The 18,078-nt window shown below is 41.7% G+C and overlaps 1 protein-coding gene across 2 annotated transcripts in view; it reads left to right on the plus strand.

The window, feature by feature from the left end:
- Positions 1-18,078, plus strand: part of Znf609 (zinc finger protein 609) — a 189,825-nt gene that overhangs the window by 129,174 nt on the left and 42,573 nt on the right. For both annotated transcript variants that reach the window (XM_010641164.3, XM_010641163.3), the window contains exon 3: positions 7,574-7,799. In XM_010641164.3, the coding sequence (XP_010639466.1) occupies positions 7,574-7,799 (226 nt within the window). The remainder of the gene's footprint in view (positions 1-7,573; positions 7,800-18,078) is intronic.

The raw sequence follows: 18,078 nt of genomic DNA on the forward strand, positions 1-18,078 counted from the left end.
TCTACCCTTTTTAATTTTATTCTGCATCTATAATCTTTTTTTTTTTTTTTGAGTAGAGGTCTCAACTATGTAGCTCTAGCCGGCCTTAAATTTGCTATGTCAGCTCAGGCTGGCTTCAAATTTGACATCCTTCTGCCTCAGCCTCCCAAATGCTGAGATTTTAGGCATGTACCACCACCCCTGGCTGGCTGGCTGGCTGGCTTTCTTTTTATTTGCAGTGCTGGGGATTTAACGTAGGGTCTTTCACATGCTACTGCACCACTGTTACTCTTAGTTTTGTTATATCAAAATTAAGGTTATTTTAAGTAAATTATGAATACATATCAATATCTTTTAGTTTTATTTTCTAATGTAGAAGATAACCCATAGATAAAATCTGTATAATAAAAAGCTCTTTGAAGTTTTCAAAATTTTAAATCTAAAGGATTTACAAGACCCAGAAATTTTTTGTTTGTTTGTTTGTTTTGGACCCTGCAGCATAGCACCACACTTGCCTGGCAAGCGCAAGGCCCCGAGTTTGATCCCTGGTAATGAAAAACATAATAATAATAATAATAACTTATGATGAGTATACACAGTATGTGAAAAAAATAGGGGAGAGAGCAAAAACAGGGCCACAATCACTGTGCTGTTTTCCTTTTTCCTTTTTTAAAATCTTTTTTGGTACCAGAAATCAAACTCAAGTCCTTGCACTTGCCAGGCAGGCACTGTGCCACTGAGCTGCATCCCCAGCCCCACTGTGTTGTTTTCCACCTCCCAGGCTATTAGACAAGTCATAAAACCATTGTTACCTGTCACCTAAGGGGAAAGATGTTCAGAGAAATGTTGCTAGGTGATTCTGTTGTGTGAGTATCAAGGGTGGACTCACATACACAGAGTTACCATGTGACCCAACAAATCCATTCCTACTTCTATGCCCAAGAGATATGATTGCATGTGCACAGAATAACTGGTAAAAATTGTTCATGGAAGCATTGTTCATCGAGGCCAAATTGAATAAATAGTGTATTCATACAGTGATTAATGATTAATACAAAGGACAAAATACTGATACACATACAACTTGGATGAATCTCAAAAAAATGTCATGGTTGGTGGGCCGGGGATTTAGCTCAGTGGTTCCACTGCCTGTCTCATAAGTGCATGGTCCTGAGTTTGATCCTGGTACCAAAAAAAAAAGAAAAAAAATTCGTGGTTGGGAATGTATCTTAGTGACAGAGCACTTGTGCAGCATGTGCAAGGCTCTGGGTTCAAACACCAACACGACAAAAACATTACAGAGTGCATGAAGTGAGTCACAAAAGACCACCTATTGATTGATTCCATTCATATGCAATATCCAGAATAGGCAGTTTCACAGACACAGAAAATACATTAGTAGTTACCAATGGAAATTGGAGAAAATGTGAAGTGACCCCAAATGAAGTGTTGAAAATATCACAAAATAGATTGTTTTGATAGCTGTACAACACTATGCATTCACTAAAAACCACTAAATTGTACTTTTCACATAAATGGAATGCTATGCAAAATGTAACTCAATAAAAGTAATATACATTAAACAAGAGAATTAAAGACTCTGGTAACAACTTTAGAGCAATTTAATGGAGATGAGTGTGAGAAAAGACACATTCACATTCTGTGAAGCATGAAAGTCTGAAATCTCAGCTTGCTGCTGCCGTGCCAGTCATCTGCTCACACTACCAGAAGCAATAAATATTGTGTCCCTGGTGGTATTTTTACTCACACACACACGTATATATGCTTTTATCCACCTACAGAGAAGTTCGTTTTCCTATTTTACACAAACGCATTATGGTATACTGCTCATACTGCTACATACTCTTGTTTTTTTTCATTAGAATATATTGGGGAAAGTATTATATATTAATACATAAAGACTTCTCAGCCTGGGGTAGTGGCACACACTGACAATCCCAGCATTCTGAAGGTTAATGCAGGAGGATCACAAAATGAAGGTCAGCCTGGGCTTCACAGGGAGTTCAAGGCCTGCCTCAACTATATGGCAAGATCTAACCTGCAACATCAGCGCTCTGGAAGGCTGAGGCTGAAGAGTCATGAGTCAAGCCCACCTTAGGTAACTTAATGAGATCCTGTCTCAAAATAAAATTTAGGGCTGAGCATGTAGCTGATGATGTGAAGGCCCTGGGTTCAATTGCCAGTAAGTTTGGGAGAAACAAGGTCCTCATGCCATGTCCTTCCTCCTGTCAGAGGTTCTGGGTGTCACATGGCAAAAGCCCAGTGCAGTGAATACCTCTGACTTCGAAGAGACCCAAAAGTTTGAGAGAAGGAGGAATCGTGTCTTTTTCTTCTTCCTCAGCTGAAGCAGAGCAAGACATGGTTTGCGAGGCTTTGATTTAGATTTCATGTTTCTTCATATACTGATGAGTGTGAATCATGCTCAGGTTCTTTAGAACAGATTCCTTCAGCCTGATACGATTAAATTGGCTTGTGCGGGCTAGCCTAGGAGTTACTGGGTTTTTTTCTTTGACTGGTGTGGTTCTGATTCTGTTTTACTCACTTTATTTGAAATGTTTGTGGGTTATTTTTATTTTTATTATTTTTTTTATTTGCTTATCTTTCTATCCTGGGGGATAAAAGAATGGAGATATCACACTCCAGCACTGACATTGTAGGAAATGAATTACATGAAAGGAGTAAAAGAGATGTGTTTAGGAGAGGAAGTAGTTACAGCCGAACGATGAATTTTTCTCAGAGTATTTTTGGGAAGCAAATCTTAGGCTTCCCTTGGAACAATACAGGAATGAGAGTGATCACCAGCTTCTGTGTGGTGAAATACCAGTCAGCTTTAAAGGTGGTGCTTCGGTTCCTGTCAGCACTTAAAAGCTGCAAAACTAAAAGATTTGCTGAAAGCAAATGTTGTGAATTTCAAGCAGTCAAATGATCTTAGAGTGAGAAGACAGAAAGAGCAGAGATGCTTCATCCAGCAAAGGCCTTCACCACAGCAGTGGACACTGCCATGTGATTTGTTATGCATTGATTTTTTTTGCCTGTGAGTTTTTTTTCTTTGTTAGATTTGAAGCATAACTTATCCATTCCCACACATTGGGAATTTTGATAGGCTTGAATATCGGAATTGTTTGATCTGCTGTCTTCTTTTCCTCACCAGAGAGGTCTGTAGGGTTTGAGCCTAAGACTGCGTAGTGATCACTGCAGGAGAACTGCCTGTGGTGAGTCTTCACATTATACATTCGCTGCACTTGCCTTTGCTATTGCAGGCAGAAACAGCCTTCAGTGTTGACCTTGATCAGGTTAAAATTAAGGGCTAAAGTAATTCTGCTGTGAATAATAGGATACGTAGCTTCTAAGAACCGTTTGAAGTCTCATGATGGTGGCAGCCACTCTGACTCCCCCCCCCCATTTCTTGCCTTCTGCTACAAGATATTTTGGAAATTAACCAGAATTGCATTTCAGTTGTTTTTCAGTTAGCCTTGGAGAAATCTGGGAGCTCAGCAGTCCAGAAGCTTTTTCTTTTTTAGAGGAAGAGAGGCAAGATCTAAGTGTATGTAGTATTTGCAACAAATTGGTTTTGTGTATATGTGCATCCATAAGCATTTATTTTAATACTGCCTTATTGTACACTTAATATTACTAGTATTGAGTACCTATAAAATCTTGAAGAACCTCTGGGAGTGTTGAAGAATGATATCTTATTAATGTAACTATTTAATATGTATGCTGGCATTCTGCTTCCTATACAGTCTTATCTGATGATTCTGAGTAAATCTAAACATTCATCTGACCATTATCCCCAGTTATCTTTTCATTCTTGGCAAAAGGGGGTTTAGAGCTGTTGCATTGTCACTGCATCTCCCTTCTGTCTGCTTTTTTACTACAAATGTGAAGATAATAGATTCACATTGTAAAAAGGAGAGAAAAGTCTATCCCAAATATTTTTCTAGTGCATTTTCTACCCCTAACATCATGTTGTAACCTTGACAATCTCTCTCCATTTAGGTCCTCTCGTGTGGGAGTCAGTTGAAGTCAGAGTATAATTACTACTTGTAGGGAGATTAATGACTCTGGCCTTTCTTTATTCTCTCAGTTCCTATAGCTGTGTCACCTACCTGGTAGCGCTCAGATCCTTAACAGGTGCTGTTAAATTCATATCGAAAGGTAAATTGGAAAGAAGTATCATTAAAAGGTAAAGAACATGAACTGTTGGGGAACTCCAGAGATTTCCCCTTTCAGCTCTCTGTAAAACTCTGTCAAGGCTCCTGTTTATTTTACTGTTTACCTCCTCATTCCCCTGAGTCCCTGGATGCACTGTGGCACTTTGGCCCAAGTTGAGTTCTTGTTGTGGTTACTAAGGCATTTAATGGCATTAACTTTTATGTTACTATTCCATATTTTCCCTGTTGGTACCAATCTCCTGACAATATCTGCTTTTTTGTCTTTGGTATATGAGAAAGATGTTTTTAAAGTCTTTTTCTGATTTTTATTTTCTCCTGGAGAATGGTAAATGAGAGGATTTTTCCAGTGAGTGCTAAAATCCGACATCCTGTAAAGCCGCCTAGGTTATGAGGTGGATATCGCAGAGCTCCTTATAATGCATTATGGTTTAATATAGATTATAGATGTGGCCATATGGCAATTGGCAGAGCGGAAGCTGTAATTAAGCCCTGCTGTGCTTCTCTATGGTTCCTCTTCAGTTTCTCTTGCAAAATACAGTGGTACCTTGTTACTCATTGCTGGCTGTTTCTGGGACCTAACAAATTGTTTTGGCTGGAAAAGGATAGTAAGGCGTTAAGACCATCAACACCAACAAATTCTGTCTTGTGTTAAGTACCCCAAAGACAAGTATCAGACAAAAATTTCAGATCGCAATGCATTGAGTACAAATTCAATGAATATCAAAGCAGTAGGGAACCAAGATATGATTTTGTTGAAGGAAACTGAATAGATTGAAATTTATTGGTGGGTTTCTTCATTTTTCCCACTCAATTAACTAAACAATGAAACAAGGCATCCTCATACAGACAGATCCTGAACTCTACTTTTTTGGTATATATGATAGTCAGTTTCCTGTATGTATTAGGTTTTTCTTAGTGATCAGTTAATGTTGTTCTCTTTAAATATTTTATATCAAGGTTTACTGTGAAATACTGCTTGAAAGCAACAGTGCTGTTTCTAACTTACAGCTTAGGTACTGTTTTCTTAGTGCTGCAGAACTGGGGGCTTGAGTGTATCTAGAACATACTAGCATATCTTCTTCTGACCTCCCAGAAACTATGAGCATCCTAGCAAGACAGAAAATCACTTCCCAGAAGCGCTGACCTTGAAGAGAGGGGCAGAGGAGGAGAGCAGAGAGACAAGGAGAAACTGGAACCAGTTGGCAGTGAGACACGCCCAAACAGTGCAACCACCAGGTTCACAGGAGCAGCCTACAGGGTTTAGGCCAATCTCTGTGTCCAAGAAAGAGGACCTTGCAGGGATTTATCTTGCTGATAGAAGAAAGGAAACAAACCCAAAGCAAAGGAAATGCACATACTGGCAGTGACATTGCGTCTGTCACAGTTCTTTCCCAAGAGAAAGAAGAAAGAGCCAGGAGTAAGGATGATCTAACTTCCCCTTTCCAGGGACTCTCAAGAAGTTCTAAGAGCATCCTGAGAGTACTTGAGGGTGACAGTCAGATTCCAGCATTGGAAAGGAGTAGTAATGATGTAGGGGGAAAATGTAACTCCCAGCCTGCTAAATGTCAGATATGCCGAGTTTGTGTCCCCTGCAATTGAAGAATGAATTCCAAAGGACAAAGGAAGTGAAAAGTAGGAAAGGTCTTTTGGGGAATAGGAATAGCTCCTGAGAGACAAGAGGGGTCCTGGAAATGGGTTGCCACTGGGAGTCTTTGTCAGGGGTAATTTATACAGCAAAGCCACAGTATGGGTATAGTGTGGGTCAAACTGCCATCATCCTATAAAATTACAAATATAGCTGCTTGGCTAATATTGGTCCAGTAGGAAAGCAGGTCATGTAACAAGGATACATGGAAAGAACAATGACTTTTTTTTTTTTTTTGGTGTGGGGGTGGGGTGGGATAGTAGGGATGGAACTTGGGATCTTGCACTTGCGACGCCAGCAGTGGGACCATTGAGCTAAATCTCCAGCCCAAGACATTTTTGAGATGAGATGGGTCTGGATGCTCCGGTCACCTACCTGGGTAACTGGTGTCTACCTGGACTCTACTACACTCGCTAATGCTAATTATAGTACAATTCCAAATTACTGCTTGCTTATTCCTTAGGGAGGTATGTAGGTCTGGCCTTTTTCATATGGCCTCCAGTGACAATTCTGATGTCTTTTTCTGTTGACTTCCTTGACAGCCCAGTTCCTGGCTGTTAATTAATTTCTATCTAACCTAGCTACCTATAATAGTAGGGAGATTTGAGTTTAGTTTATCTGTATTTTTACTCTAAAATCTGTACATGGTGAAAAATAAAAAACAAAATCTGTACATGGCCATTTTAAAGCATCTTTTAAGTCCTTACCACATGCTGGGTGTGGTGGCACATGCCTAAAAGATTGCCAAATTAAGTAATTCCTGAATTTCAGAAACCCAACATGCCTTCTTACTTTTATCATAGGTGCAGAAGATTCATTATACAACCTTCCACTCCCACTTCATTTTATGAAAAAGGTGGTGTTGGGGAAGTATAATTTGCACACATGCTCGTGAGCAGATAAGAATAAGGTTTTGGCAGCTCTTCAAAGGACAATAATTTTAGTCAGTGTAGGAACATTCTGTGGAGTGAGTTTGAGCTGCAGTAGTGTGGGCTTTTTGTGTGAGAATTCATAGCCAACTGCAAAGAATGCAGGCACATCTAGAGCTCATCCTCGAGGAAAGTGTGGATGCAGTGGGGAGACAGATTCTAGGCTGAGTAAATTATCCCAGAAACAGAGATCCATGGCAGAGCTGTCCAGAAGCTTGGATTGTAGATGCATGGGTGGCCATCTCTGAATATTTCTGTTTAAGACCACATTTAATCTGTGAAAAGCCTTTCCTAAGGGGAAAGAATCCCTTTCCTTGACACTCATTTTATGTGGATTGGTTTCATAGTTAATCTTCAGAGCAAATCAAGCAGTTCGTATAGGAGAGCTGCACCTAGCATAGGGTGCTAATGTTTAAACCACTAGATTTGTAATAATGTCATCAGAACTTGCAGGGCCAAAATCATATATTTGGAGCCGCTGCCTTATGGCAGCAAAGGAAATAGGATTAGGTTGAATACAAAAAGGTGTTTCTTTATTTGAATGTGGTGGTGCACACCTGTATTCTCAGCACTCTAGGTGGCTGAGACAGGAGAATCACAAGTTCAAGCCCAACTTAGGCAACTTAGTGACTTAGCAAGACCCTGTCTAAACTTTTTTTTTTTTTTTTTTTTTTTTTTACTTTCTGTAAGAAGGAACTGGGGATGTAGCTCAGTGCAGAGGCTCTGGTTTCAATCTCTGGTACCATAAAATAGTTTTGGGTGGAGGAGTGTTTTCTCTCTGTGATCTCCCTGCAACTCAGTGGCTATTTTTTCTTCCCCCACAGATGGAGTCCCCCGTCTCTACACCAGCGGTGCTGCCACTGCACCTTTTGGTACCAGTGGTCAATAATGACATCTCATCTCCCTGTGAGCAAATCATGGTCCGTACCCGATCTGTTGGGGTCAACACGTGTGATGTGGCTCTGGCCACAGAACCTGAGTGCTTGGGCCCCTGTGAACCTGGAACCAGCGTCAACCTTGAAGGAATTGTGTGGCAGGAAACAGAAGACGGTATGTGCTATCATAGCTTTCCACCCCTCTCCATACGCTTCTACAGAGGACACAATACGGGTTTGCTGTTGTGAATGCTGCCTGCATATATAAAGAATCTTGGACTTGACTTACAGAGAGAATAGCAACAACCATCCTAGCAGAATCTCCTGCTTCTAGAGAATGCCAGAGCCAGTTTTTTATTCATTTTATTGCTTTATCTGTATTTTTAAAGTGCTTGGGATCACAAGCAAGCAAAGAACTCTACAAATAAACTACATGGTCCCACGCCAGTAACAGTTTTTTAAGATTATTTCCCCTTCATAGCTGTTCAACAGTGTTGGTCCTGGTACTTAGGTAATCACTTAATTGGCACTCATTAGGTAATTTAAACTGTGTGTACACTCTATAGCCTTTCTATAATTTTATATGAGATTTAGATTATTAATGAAATTGAGGTCAGTAAATGAAATAAAAGAACAGCTGAGGAAGTAAAGGAAATGGAGAACAGTCACTCTTCTGGGCCACATGGTGATTTAAGGCCAGCCTGAACTACACAGTACAGAGAGACCCTGTCTCAAAAAACCCAAATAAAACATTATATAAACATAAACATTATTGTATAACACTATTATATACATTATATAATATGTAATATTACTATTATAATATAAATAAATTAAGCATTCACTAGGCTGGCACACACTTCAGGAGGCTGAGGCAGGGGGATCATTATGAGTTCCAGACCAGCCTGAACTACATCATGAGACCTTGTCTCAGACAAAACAAAAGCCTAAATAAATAAATCAAATTGGCTGAATGCTGGTGCACTGAATATGCAGCTCTTGCCTTCTTTTAACCCCTGGAGGGGTACCCAGCTCCTTCCTCCTTCTGGCTGGCTCATTGCCCATACATCTGTCACTTAGTACAGGGTTTATAGACCCAGCCAGCAGGCTGCAGACTTCCTGTATATTCCATTTGACCCTAAGAATAGATCTTCTGTTTTAGAAGTTCATAAAGCTCAAAAAAAAAGGAAGAATAGGAAAAAAACCAAGAGAGCAAAGGTATTTAACCAAGTATTTCAAGATCTCTTGGTAATATCTGGTGGCAAGTGTTTCAGTTCATCCTTTCAATAAAGAATCCACATCTCGGGCCAGGGATTTAGTTCAGTGGTTCTGCTGCCTGCCTTGCAAGCACAAGGACCCGAGTTCAATCCCCGGTACCAAAAAAAAAAAAAAAAAAAGAGAGAGAGAGAGAATCCAAGTCTCCATCCCACTATATGTGTTTGGAGAGTTTGGGCCTCAGAGCCCTATCATGTCTGTCCATCAGTAACCAGACTTTCAAAGCATACTAACTTGGGTTAAGAGGCCCAGAAGAGCAGAGCTAAATACCTGTGATTATCACAAAGCAAACTTGTCAGCTTGCCCATAGAAGTTGAGGCCTTTCATTCTGGCGGGTCTGACAAGTCTGTTCTCTTGAATCTTTTTTGTCATTTAAGTTCGCAATTCAGTAGGTGCTGTTGTGTTCCCTGGTGAAGAACTCTATGTTCCTGGCTGTCTGGTCATTAGGGATATTGTAAAACTTCAGCTTTCAGAATAACATTGTAGATGAGGATTTATCGTATGCTTGAGATCATAATGCTAAAAATAAAAACAAAATTACAGATTGTGGTAGAAATTGATTTAAATAAGGTAGAGTAAGGGCGACTCTAGAGCACAGGTGGTGAACTTAGAGCGCGTGTACCACAGCAGACTTTTTGTCATCATTGGAAACACTAAAGGTTCACCGTCGCTGCTCTAGAGATTGATCCTGGATGTGTTGTACAGTATGCCATCTTGTACCAGGCATGATGGCACAAGGTTGTAATACCAGCACTCAGGAGGCTGAGGCTGTAGGATCGCCATGAATTCAAAGCCAGCCTGATCTACACATCAAGAAGACTTTGTCCCAAAAAATCAGAATCAAACAATGTTCAATCTAGAAATCACAAAGTAGATGTGCAGTTTTTAAAATATCTTTTGGGGTTCTGTGGCACTGCACCTGCCTCGCAAGCACAAGGTCCCGAGTTTGATCCCCAGTACAGGAAAAAAAAAATGCAATTTGCTTATGACCAAATGTATTAATAGCCAGAACCTGTTGGAATGACAAAAATATCCAGACCATATCTCTGTGCCACCCAGAAACCTTCAGGGCCCCTTGCCTCAAAAATATGGAAAATAGAACACATCAACATCCCATCTGTGTGTTCTACTCATATTAATGGTGATGAGTTTTTGCCAAAGGCAAAATATAAACCTCACAAAAACATTTGAAGAAAGTGAGCCTCACTCTTTCACTCCCTGAGGATCTTGAGCTCCCTTTCTCTTCTAGGATCCCTGTTTTCTCTCCTTCCACCTGAATGGCTCTCCTGTCCGGTTGCCATTGGACACCTATCACCAGGTTCCCATGTTAAGTTCTCTCTTTTTTTTTTTTTTGGTGCCAGGGATCGAACTTGGGACCTTATGCTTGTGAAGCAGGTGGCAGAACTAAAACCCTGGCCCTCATGTTAAGTACTCCTAATATGCCCTGGACTCTGCTCTCATCACAGTTTGTAACTTTTTTTTTTAATAGTAATTGTGTGGGAGCTGGGCATGGTGACACATGCCTGTAATCCCAGCACTTGGGAGGCTGAGGCAGGAGGATCGCTGTGAGTTCGAGACCAGCCTGGGCTACATAGTGAGTTCCAGGTCAGTCTCAACTATGTAGTGAGACCCTGTCTCCAAAAAACAAAAACAAAAAACCCAAAAACAACAAACAAACAAACAATATATATATATGGTAATTGTATGGGTTTTCTCCTTTCTTCTACTTTCTGCAGTGCTGGGGATTAAATCTTGAGGATTGCAAGCACATTCTAGGCAAGTGCTTTACCACTAAGCTCACCTCCATCTCTTGTGAATAGTCATTTTTAAGTAGCCCTCTTTTTAAATTAAAATGTCTCTCTTCCACTGTTTTAGATGTTCTGTAAGATCAGGAACTCTATTTTGCTCACAATTGTGTCTCCAACACTTAACACCTGCCACCTGTAATAGGCATTCAAATATTTTTGTTTCAGGCCAGACATGGTGGCACACACCTATAATCCAGCACTTGGGAGTACGAGGCGGGAGAATTGCTGTCAGTTCAGGGACAGCTTGGGATACGTAGTGAGTTCAAGACCAGCCTGAACTACATAGTGAGACCCTTTCTCAAAAAACCAAAAATAAATAAATAAATAAATAAATAAAAGCAAAAATATCTGTTTCATGTTTGAGGGTGAAGCTCAGTGATAGCAGGTTTGCCTAGCATATGTGAGGCCCTGCCTTCAATTTCCAGTACCACATAGACACACAAAAATCCAGGTGTGGTGGCACACACCTGTTATCCCAACATTCTGGGAGGCTGAGGCAAAAAGGTCACAAGTGAGAGCCTACCTTGGGCAATTTAGGGACACCTTTTCTCAAAAAAGGGGTAGGAGCTCGCCAAGCGTGATGGCACACACCTATAATCACTGCGCTCAGGAGGCTGAGGCAGGAGTCCAAGGCCAGCCTGTGTTACATAGTGAGTTGAAGGCCAGCCTGAACTATAAAGTAAGACCCTGTCTCAAAAAAAAAGAAAAGAAATGGCCAAGGATTTAGCTCGGTGGTTCTGCCACCTGCCTCACAAGCACAAGGACCCGAGTTCAATCCCCGGTACCCCCCACAAAAAAAGAAGGGTAGAGATGTAGTTTAATGGTAGAGAATTTACCAAGCGTAGATTCAGTCCCCAGTACTGCCCCCCCAAAAAAGTTTGAATATTTACATCCATTTTATTGTCATTTCTGACAATGCTTTCCAGAATGCTTTCCAGAATTCTCTAAGATTTAAAATAAATTCTGCTTTTAGCACAGTTAAGATCACTCTCGTTTGTCAAAATCTGTAAGATTTATTAAAGTTCTCTGGGTTTTTTGGTTTTGTTTTGCAGTCGTTTTCCCCCTGTGGCACTGGGGGTCTTCACACTGAAGTATGTGCCAGCTCCCCCACCGCTTTTATCTTATTTTATTTTGTTTCATTCTGAGACAGAGTCATGTGAAGTTCTCTCTGCTGGGCTATAACTCACCGTCTTCCTGCCTCAGCCTTCCAGAATGCTGGGATGACAGTCATGAACCACCACAGCCAGCTTGTGGTTCTTTTAATACCAGATTTTCTCCTACTTCCTGTATTGTGTTTCAAGCCATATTTCCCTTTTGTTTTTTCTCCTTTTCATTCTCAGAGAAAGAGAACTGTTCTGCCATGGTATGTTCTGTTTTTCTTTGCTTTAATGGCAATTGTCATTAGGCAAAAGTCTGCCATCAGGATTGCTTCATGTTTCTTTTCATCTTCGAGTAACAGAAGATTTCCTGCAAAAATCATCTCTGAAGATCTAAATGAGCAGAGTGTAGTGGTGCACATCTTTGATCCAAGCACTCTGGAGGCAGAGTCAGAAGGATTTCAAGTTTGAACCCAATTCAAATTCAAATTGCCTGGGCAATTTAGTGACTTTTATCACTACTCTTTTGAAATTATAAAAGTCAGAGACACAATCTTCAGAAACTTTCAAAGAAATTATACTCTGAGAAACTTTTTTTGGGGGGGGTAGTTGGAGGGCTTGAACCCTAGAGCATTTGCACTGAGCTACATCTCCAGACTTTTTAAAATTATTATTTTTTATTTTGAGACAAGGTCCCTCATTGAGTCGTTAAATTGCCCCAGCCTCAGCTGGGACACCAGCTCCTCTGAGAAACTGGAGCATAGAGAAAACTCAGTGGTGACCAGCGCAGCCGGGGTGCTGAAAGGGCAGGCCCTGGCTCTGCAGCCACTCCGCCCGCCACAGCTCACAGCACTTGGTTTTGGAAGATTTCATGTCATGCTTCTTTGAAAAAACCTTATTTTAAAAAGATTTTTCTGTTTAAAAATGCTTTAATAATTATCTATATTAATCCTTCCACACCATTTAGAAATCCATGCTTGGAGCACTTCTGAAATGAGCCTGGATCTCCTTTAGAGACCTTGTCATGAGCCTTACTGAAGCTGAAGTGAGTGTGGCTCCTTTGTATCTCGGCAGGTGTGAAAATCTACGCCGTAACCTTGACCTGTCTTCCAAAACTGAATTCTCTTTATTAATTATATATTTGGTTTTATTTGAGATAGTGTCTCACTTTGTAGTTCAGGCTGGCCTTGAAGTCACTGTGTAGCCCAGGCTGTTCTTGAACTCAAGGCAGTTCTCCTGCCTCAGCCTCCTGAGTGCTGGGATTACAGGTGTGCGCCACCATACCTGGCTAAAACACTTTTTTGAGACATTTCTTGCCCTAAATGGTCTCTACCTTTCCACCCTCCTGCCTCAGTCTCCCTATTACCTGGGATTACAGACATGAGCCATTGTGCCCGGCAGATCCAAATTCTCATTTAATGAATAGATGGGAAGAAGGAAGTTTTCAGTTTTGTCATTTACATGAACAAGCAAACAGGAAGGCTGGTGCATGCTGCCTGTATTTCAGTATACAGTTCTAGTCCAATGAACAGGGGCATCTGGAGCTATTTAAGAAATCATAGTGCTGCAGTGGTTTATATAGTACAGTACTGATATCTCTGATCTAGAAGTGGGGCAGTTGGGTCCTAGAACATGAATCTTAAACTGTGTGATCTTGGCTAAGTTAACTGCTTCTGTGCTCAGATTTCTGACTTACAAAAGGAGGAGTTTGGACTAAATGCACCCTGACCACTGAACTGTCTGCCGGAGCTGCTCTGTCCAGAATGGTAGCCTCTGAGCATGTGAAATGTGGCAGGCCAGTCTGAGGAAATGAATTGTTCAGATTCACTTGAAGCAGCCCTGTGTAACTAGTGGCTCACGCTTTGGCCAGTGTGTGTCTACTCAGATGGCAAGAACCTTGCATATGTGGGATGGTGAAGGGGAAGAAAAAGTGGCTGACATCTTGTTACCCAGGAAAACATTTGGCCCTGCTTCAGACTCTGGTCGAGCCCCGCTCTTTGGTCTGTGGGTTACAGTTTTCTTATTGTCAGAGTAATAGGCAGTGGTTTTGCTTAACAGGAAGTGAGTTTGCCAGTGGTAGGTCTGCTGAGAACCTGCCCCGATGATTGTTCACCCTCAGCTGATGGCAGATCCTCGCACCGCTGTGGGTCTTTATCCTGCTAGCTCCAGGAGAGGGCTGTCCCTTAATCTTCTTTCATAAAAACGGTCACCGTGGTAGTTACCCTTGGTTTATTCTGTTGGATTCTGAGGTGGGAGAGAATGAATGTGAACTGTGGAAAAGCTAATTTTAGATATCTGTACTAGAAAAGTAAGGTGGTGCTCAGCCGCTGACTTTTCTTTCTCAGGCTATAATTAACACCCTTTCACCTTCAGTCTTTCCTCAGGCAGCATTTAGGTAGAGGGAGATGGCACACGGTGACCAAGCTCCCTCTGCTGCTTAGCCAGTTGCTTGCTGGCTTGACTCCTTCAGAAATAGCTCTACCAACAGCACAGTCATAAAGAGCCTAGCAGCCATTGTCTGGCACCACAAATCTTCATAGCAACAGACCACCACATGGCAACATCAGCCACACAAAGGAAAAACATTAGGGAAATCAATACCTACTTTCTCCCACCCTTCTTCCACCAACAGCCCACACATTCTGCCACCTACCACTTACTCCTAGTGGTGCTTCAGGGCAGGATGTGTTCTTACCCTGTGGATTACCTTATCTGCCCATTGTCCTATATTGAAATCCTGAAGCCTAAGGAGAAATTTCAGTCACAAGATTTTTTGAGTTTCATTTTTCAAATTACAAGACAAACTAATCTCTCAAGGAGACAGATGCCCTACTCTTGTGCACTCTTACCCACCTTTCCTCACCAGGGTCTCCCCCCAGCGAAGCCAGGGCAGGAAGCACAGGTGGCCAGGTGCTGGGCTTGACAAATAATCTTTCAAATGAGACTTTTGTTATTTCAGTAACAAAAACCTCTTATCTGCAGTTAATGCTGCTCCTTAACAAATACTGAGTTACTGAGGCAAGAGACACCTAGGCCATAAATACAATTCTGCTGTGACCTAGGACCACCACTAGCTCTTGCCAGCTTAGCTTGGAAATAGGGTTCCAAGGGGAAAGGCCCCGTTCAAGAACCTCGGTGTTCCTCGCCTGCTGAGAAGGTTGTTTTCCTAGTCTGTGCCTTAGTCTCTGCATTTGTAAAATGAGGAGGTTGCACTGCAGGATCTCGGTGGTCCTTCTGGCACTGATGTTTACGCTTCTGTAATCATTCCTGAGGGACACCGGGGATTGCCTTTGTTAGTCATTGGTTGTGATGAGATCTGGGAAATGTTGAACCCTCTGGTCTCAGTACTTACCCTTCTAAAAACAGGTCCTGGCCCTGCCCTGGTTGATAAAGCTGTTGTAACAATGATGGGCAGAAGCTATTAACGAACTTGGCAAGTAGCCTTTTCTCCCATGGCAGTCATTTCAGACCAGTTCAGGCAGAGCCTTGCTCTCATGCTGCTCCCACTGAGGCTGCGGCCCGAGCTCCCTACCTGGACCCCCACAAGGGGCTGTTCTCCACCTCTTCTGATAGCTCATTATCCCATCTCCCTCAGGCTCTACGGAACAAAGAAATCACAGGGCATCGGCTGTGTAATTTAGGCAGCTGGAGATAATTTCCCCAGGATCATGTGGGTAGGTAGCTGATGCCTGCTGGCATGAGGCAGCCTCACTAAGTGGCCTTGTATTTTGTCTGCCAGGCTTAAGCTTTGTGAGGCCTATTCAGGCTTCTCTGTTTCTGAGTTAAATTATAGTGGCAAACCAGGCCCATGTACTTTCTGAGGGGTAGGGGTTAGGAAAACACATGAAGTATGTCATTTATAGGGCTTGTTACTTGCTAATTGCTTAAGGAATTTTTGTTTAGTCCACTATCCCTGTGCTTGCTCCTGCCAGATCCTTTATTTCCCTTAGTTGCTACCTTCATGGCCTTTTCCATAGCAACAAGCAATATGACAAAGAGGCTATGCTGGGAAATTAAGTAGATCTCCTTCCTCCACGTTGTATTGGATTTTCTTTTAGAGTACCTCTGTTAAAAATGCCTAAAAGACTATTAAATAATGTTCTACCTCCATTGAGTTCATGACCAAACGAAACTTTTAACCCTAAACTAATTCAGTGAACAACCTGCATTCTCTTTATTTTTCTTATCTCTACTTTTTAAAAAATTTCCCAGCTTGTTCAATATACTTGAAGTATTATGCATTTTTCCATTTATCAAGATTTCTTGTGCTTTTCGGCTTGTAGCTTTCTCTGTTTATTTTAGCTTTTAACTTTCTCTTTAGAATTATGTTAAAGATCTCCTGAAATCAAGTATGGAAACAGAACAGATGAACCAAGTAGAGGCCTCCGTCCATCTCCCCACCCCCACCCGTGTGCTCTCGCCTTAGACTCTAGATGGGTCGTTGTCCTGTGCTTGGGGGACTGCCCGAGGTCGGAACTGGCCCAGATCTTAGTGTGTCCTGCGCTGCTTGCTTTGTTATCCCTGTCACTGATCAGCAGGAGCCACAAAACCCAAAGGTTTTTGTTCTTGTTTTACGTTAATAGACTTACTGAACAATAATATAAATACAGGCATGAATCATAAGCGTGTAGGTCATGGCTTCTGTTGTTATTATGTTGTCCTGTTTTGTTTTTTGTTCTTCCTCAGTGATTTCTTAATTACCTGCAAGGTTAGATCCAAACTGCACTCTGTACTCTTTAACACAGCCATTTTGCTCCCCCTGCCTTTGTACTGGTGATTGAACCCAGGGCCTCATGCATGCTAGGCAAGAACTTTCCCATTGACCTATGTCCTTAGCCCTTTTTTTTCCCCCTTTATTTTTTTTTTTTTTTGAGACAGGGTCTTGCTGTATTGCCCAGACTGACCTGGAACTTGCAGTCCTCCTGCCTTGGCCTCCCCAGTAACTGTGATTACAGGCATGCACCACTCAGCCTACATTAAGTCAGGGAATTTACAAAGTGATCACACGGCATGTTACCAGTACCTACAGAGAGAAGCAATATATTGTCAGAATCCTAGAAGCACTTTCATGCCTCCCTTCCAATTGCCTAACACCCACTCGTAATCATTTCTGACCTCTAACATCATAAATTAGTTTCATTTATTTTGGTTTTGGTTTTTGTTTTTGGTGATTTGGTTTGGCTTGGCTTGACTTGGCTTTTTTTTGTTTTGTTTTTGAGACTGGGTCTTACTATGTAGTTCAGCCTTGCCTTGAACTCATTTTAGAGTCCAGGATGGCCTCAAACTCACAGCAATCCTCCTGCCTCAGCCTCCTAAGCACTGAGATTACAGACATGTGCCACCACATCCAGCTTTGTGTTTTGAGACAGGATCTCACAGGCTGACCTTGAACTCACTGTGTAGCCCAGGCTAGCCTCAAACTCCTTGCTATCCTCCTGTTTTAGCCTCCCTAGTGCTGGGATTACAGGTGTGCACTGTCACACCAGTGCTACATTGTGTCATGCATTTTGAACATTATATATACAGATTCATTACAGTACCATTGATTTGGTTGGTTTTGGGGGTTTTATTTTGGTTTTGATTTGGTTTTGATATGAAGATTGAGCCCAGTACCTTTCACACTGAGCTATATCCCTTGCCCTTTTTTATGTTTTGTGAGACAGGGTGCCCAGTTTATACATGAACTTATGATCCCCTTACCTCAACCTCTTGGCATGCTGAGGGTATAGGAGTGCACCACCATGCCCAGTTTATAGTATTTACCTTTCTGTGCTAAGCTGCTTGGCATTATACCAGCTAGATTCATATGTATTGTGTGTGTGGTCAGGTTTGTTTATTCTCATTATTTTACACTTCTCCATTATGTGAATAATCCATTACTTATTCAATTGTTGATAGACATAGGGGGTTGTTAGTTTAAAAATGCAGCCATGGCCCAGGATTTAGCTCAGTGGTTCCACCACTTGCCTTGCAAGCACAAGGCCAGAGTTCGATCCCCAGTACCAAAAATAAATAAATAAAAATGCAGGGCCGGAGATGTAGCTCAGTGGTTCCGCTGCCTTCCTTACAAGCACAGTGTCCCAAGTTCAATCCCCAGTATCCCCCCAAAAGAGAGCTGGGACATAAAAATAAAAATGCAGCTAGGAGAGGTGGTACACACCTGCAATCCTAGCACTTAGGATGAGATTCTGAGGCAGGAGGGTCATGTGGATGAGACCAGCCTGTACTGCATAGTGAGAGCCTGACATTACAAATTTTTTTTTTTTTTTTTTTT

This window comes from Fukomys damarensis, unplaced genomic scaffold, assembly GCF_012274545.1.
Source record: "Fukomys damarensis isolate Sample0158 unplaced genomic scaffold, DMR_v1.0_HiC HiC_scaffold_25, whole genome shotgun sequence".
In the NCBI taxonomy this organism is placed as follows: domain Eukaryota; kingdom Metazoa; phylum Chordata; class Mammalia; order Rodentia; family Bathyergidae; genus Fukomys; species Fukomys damarensis.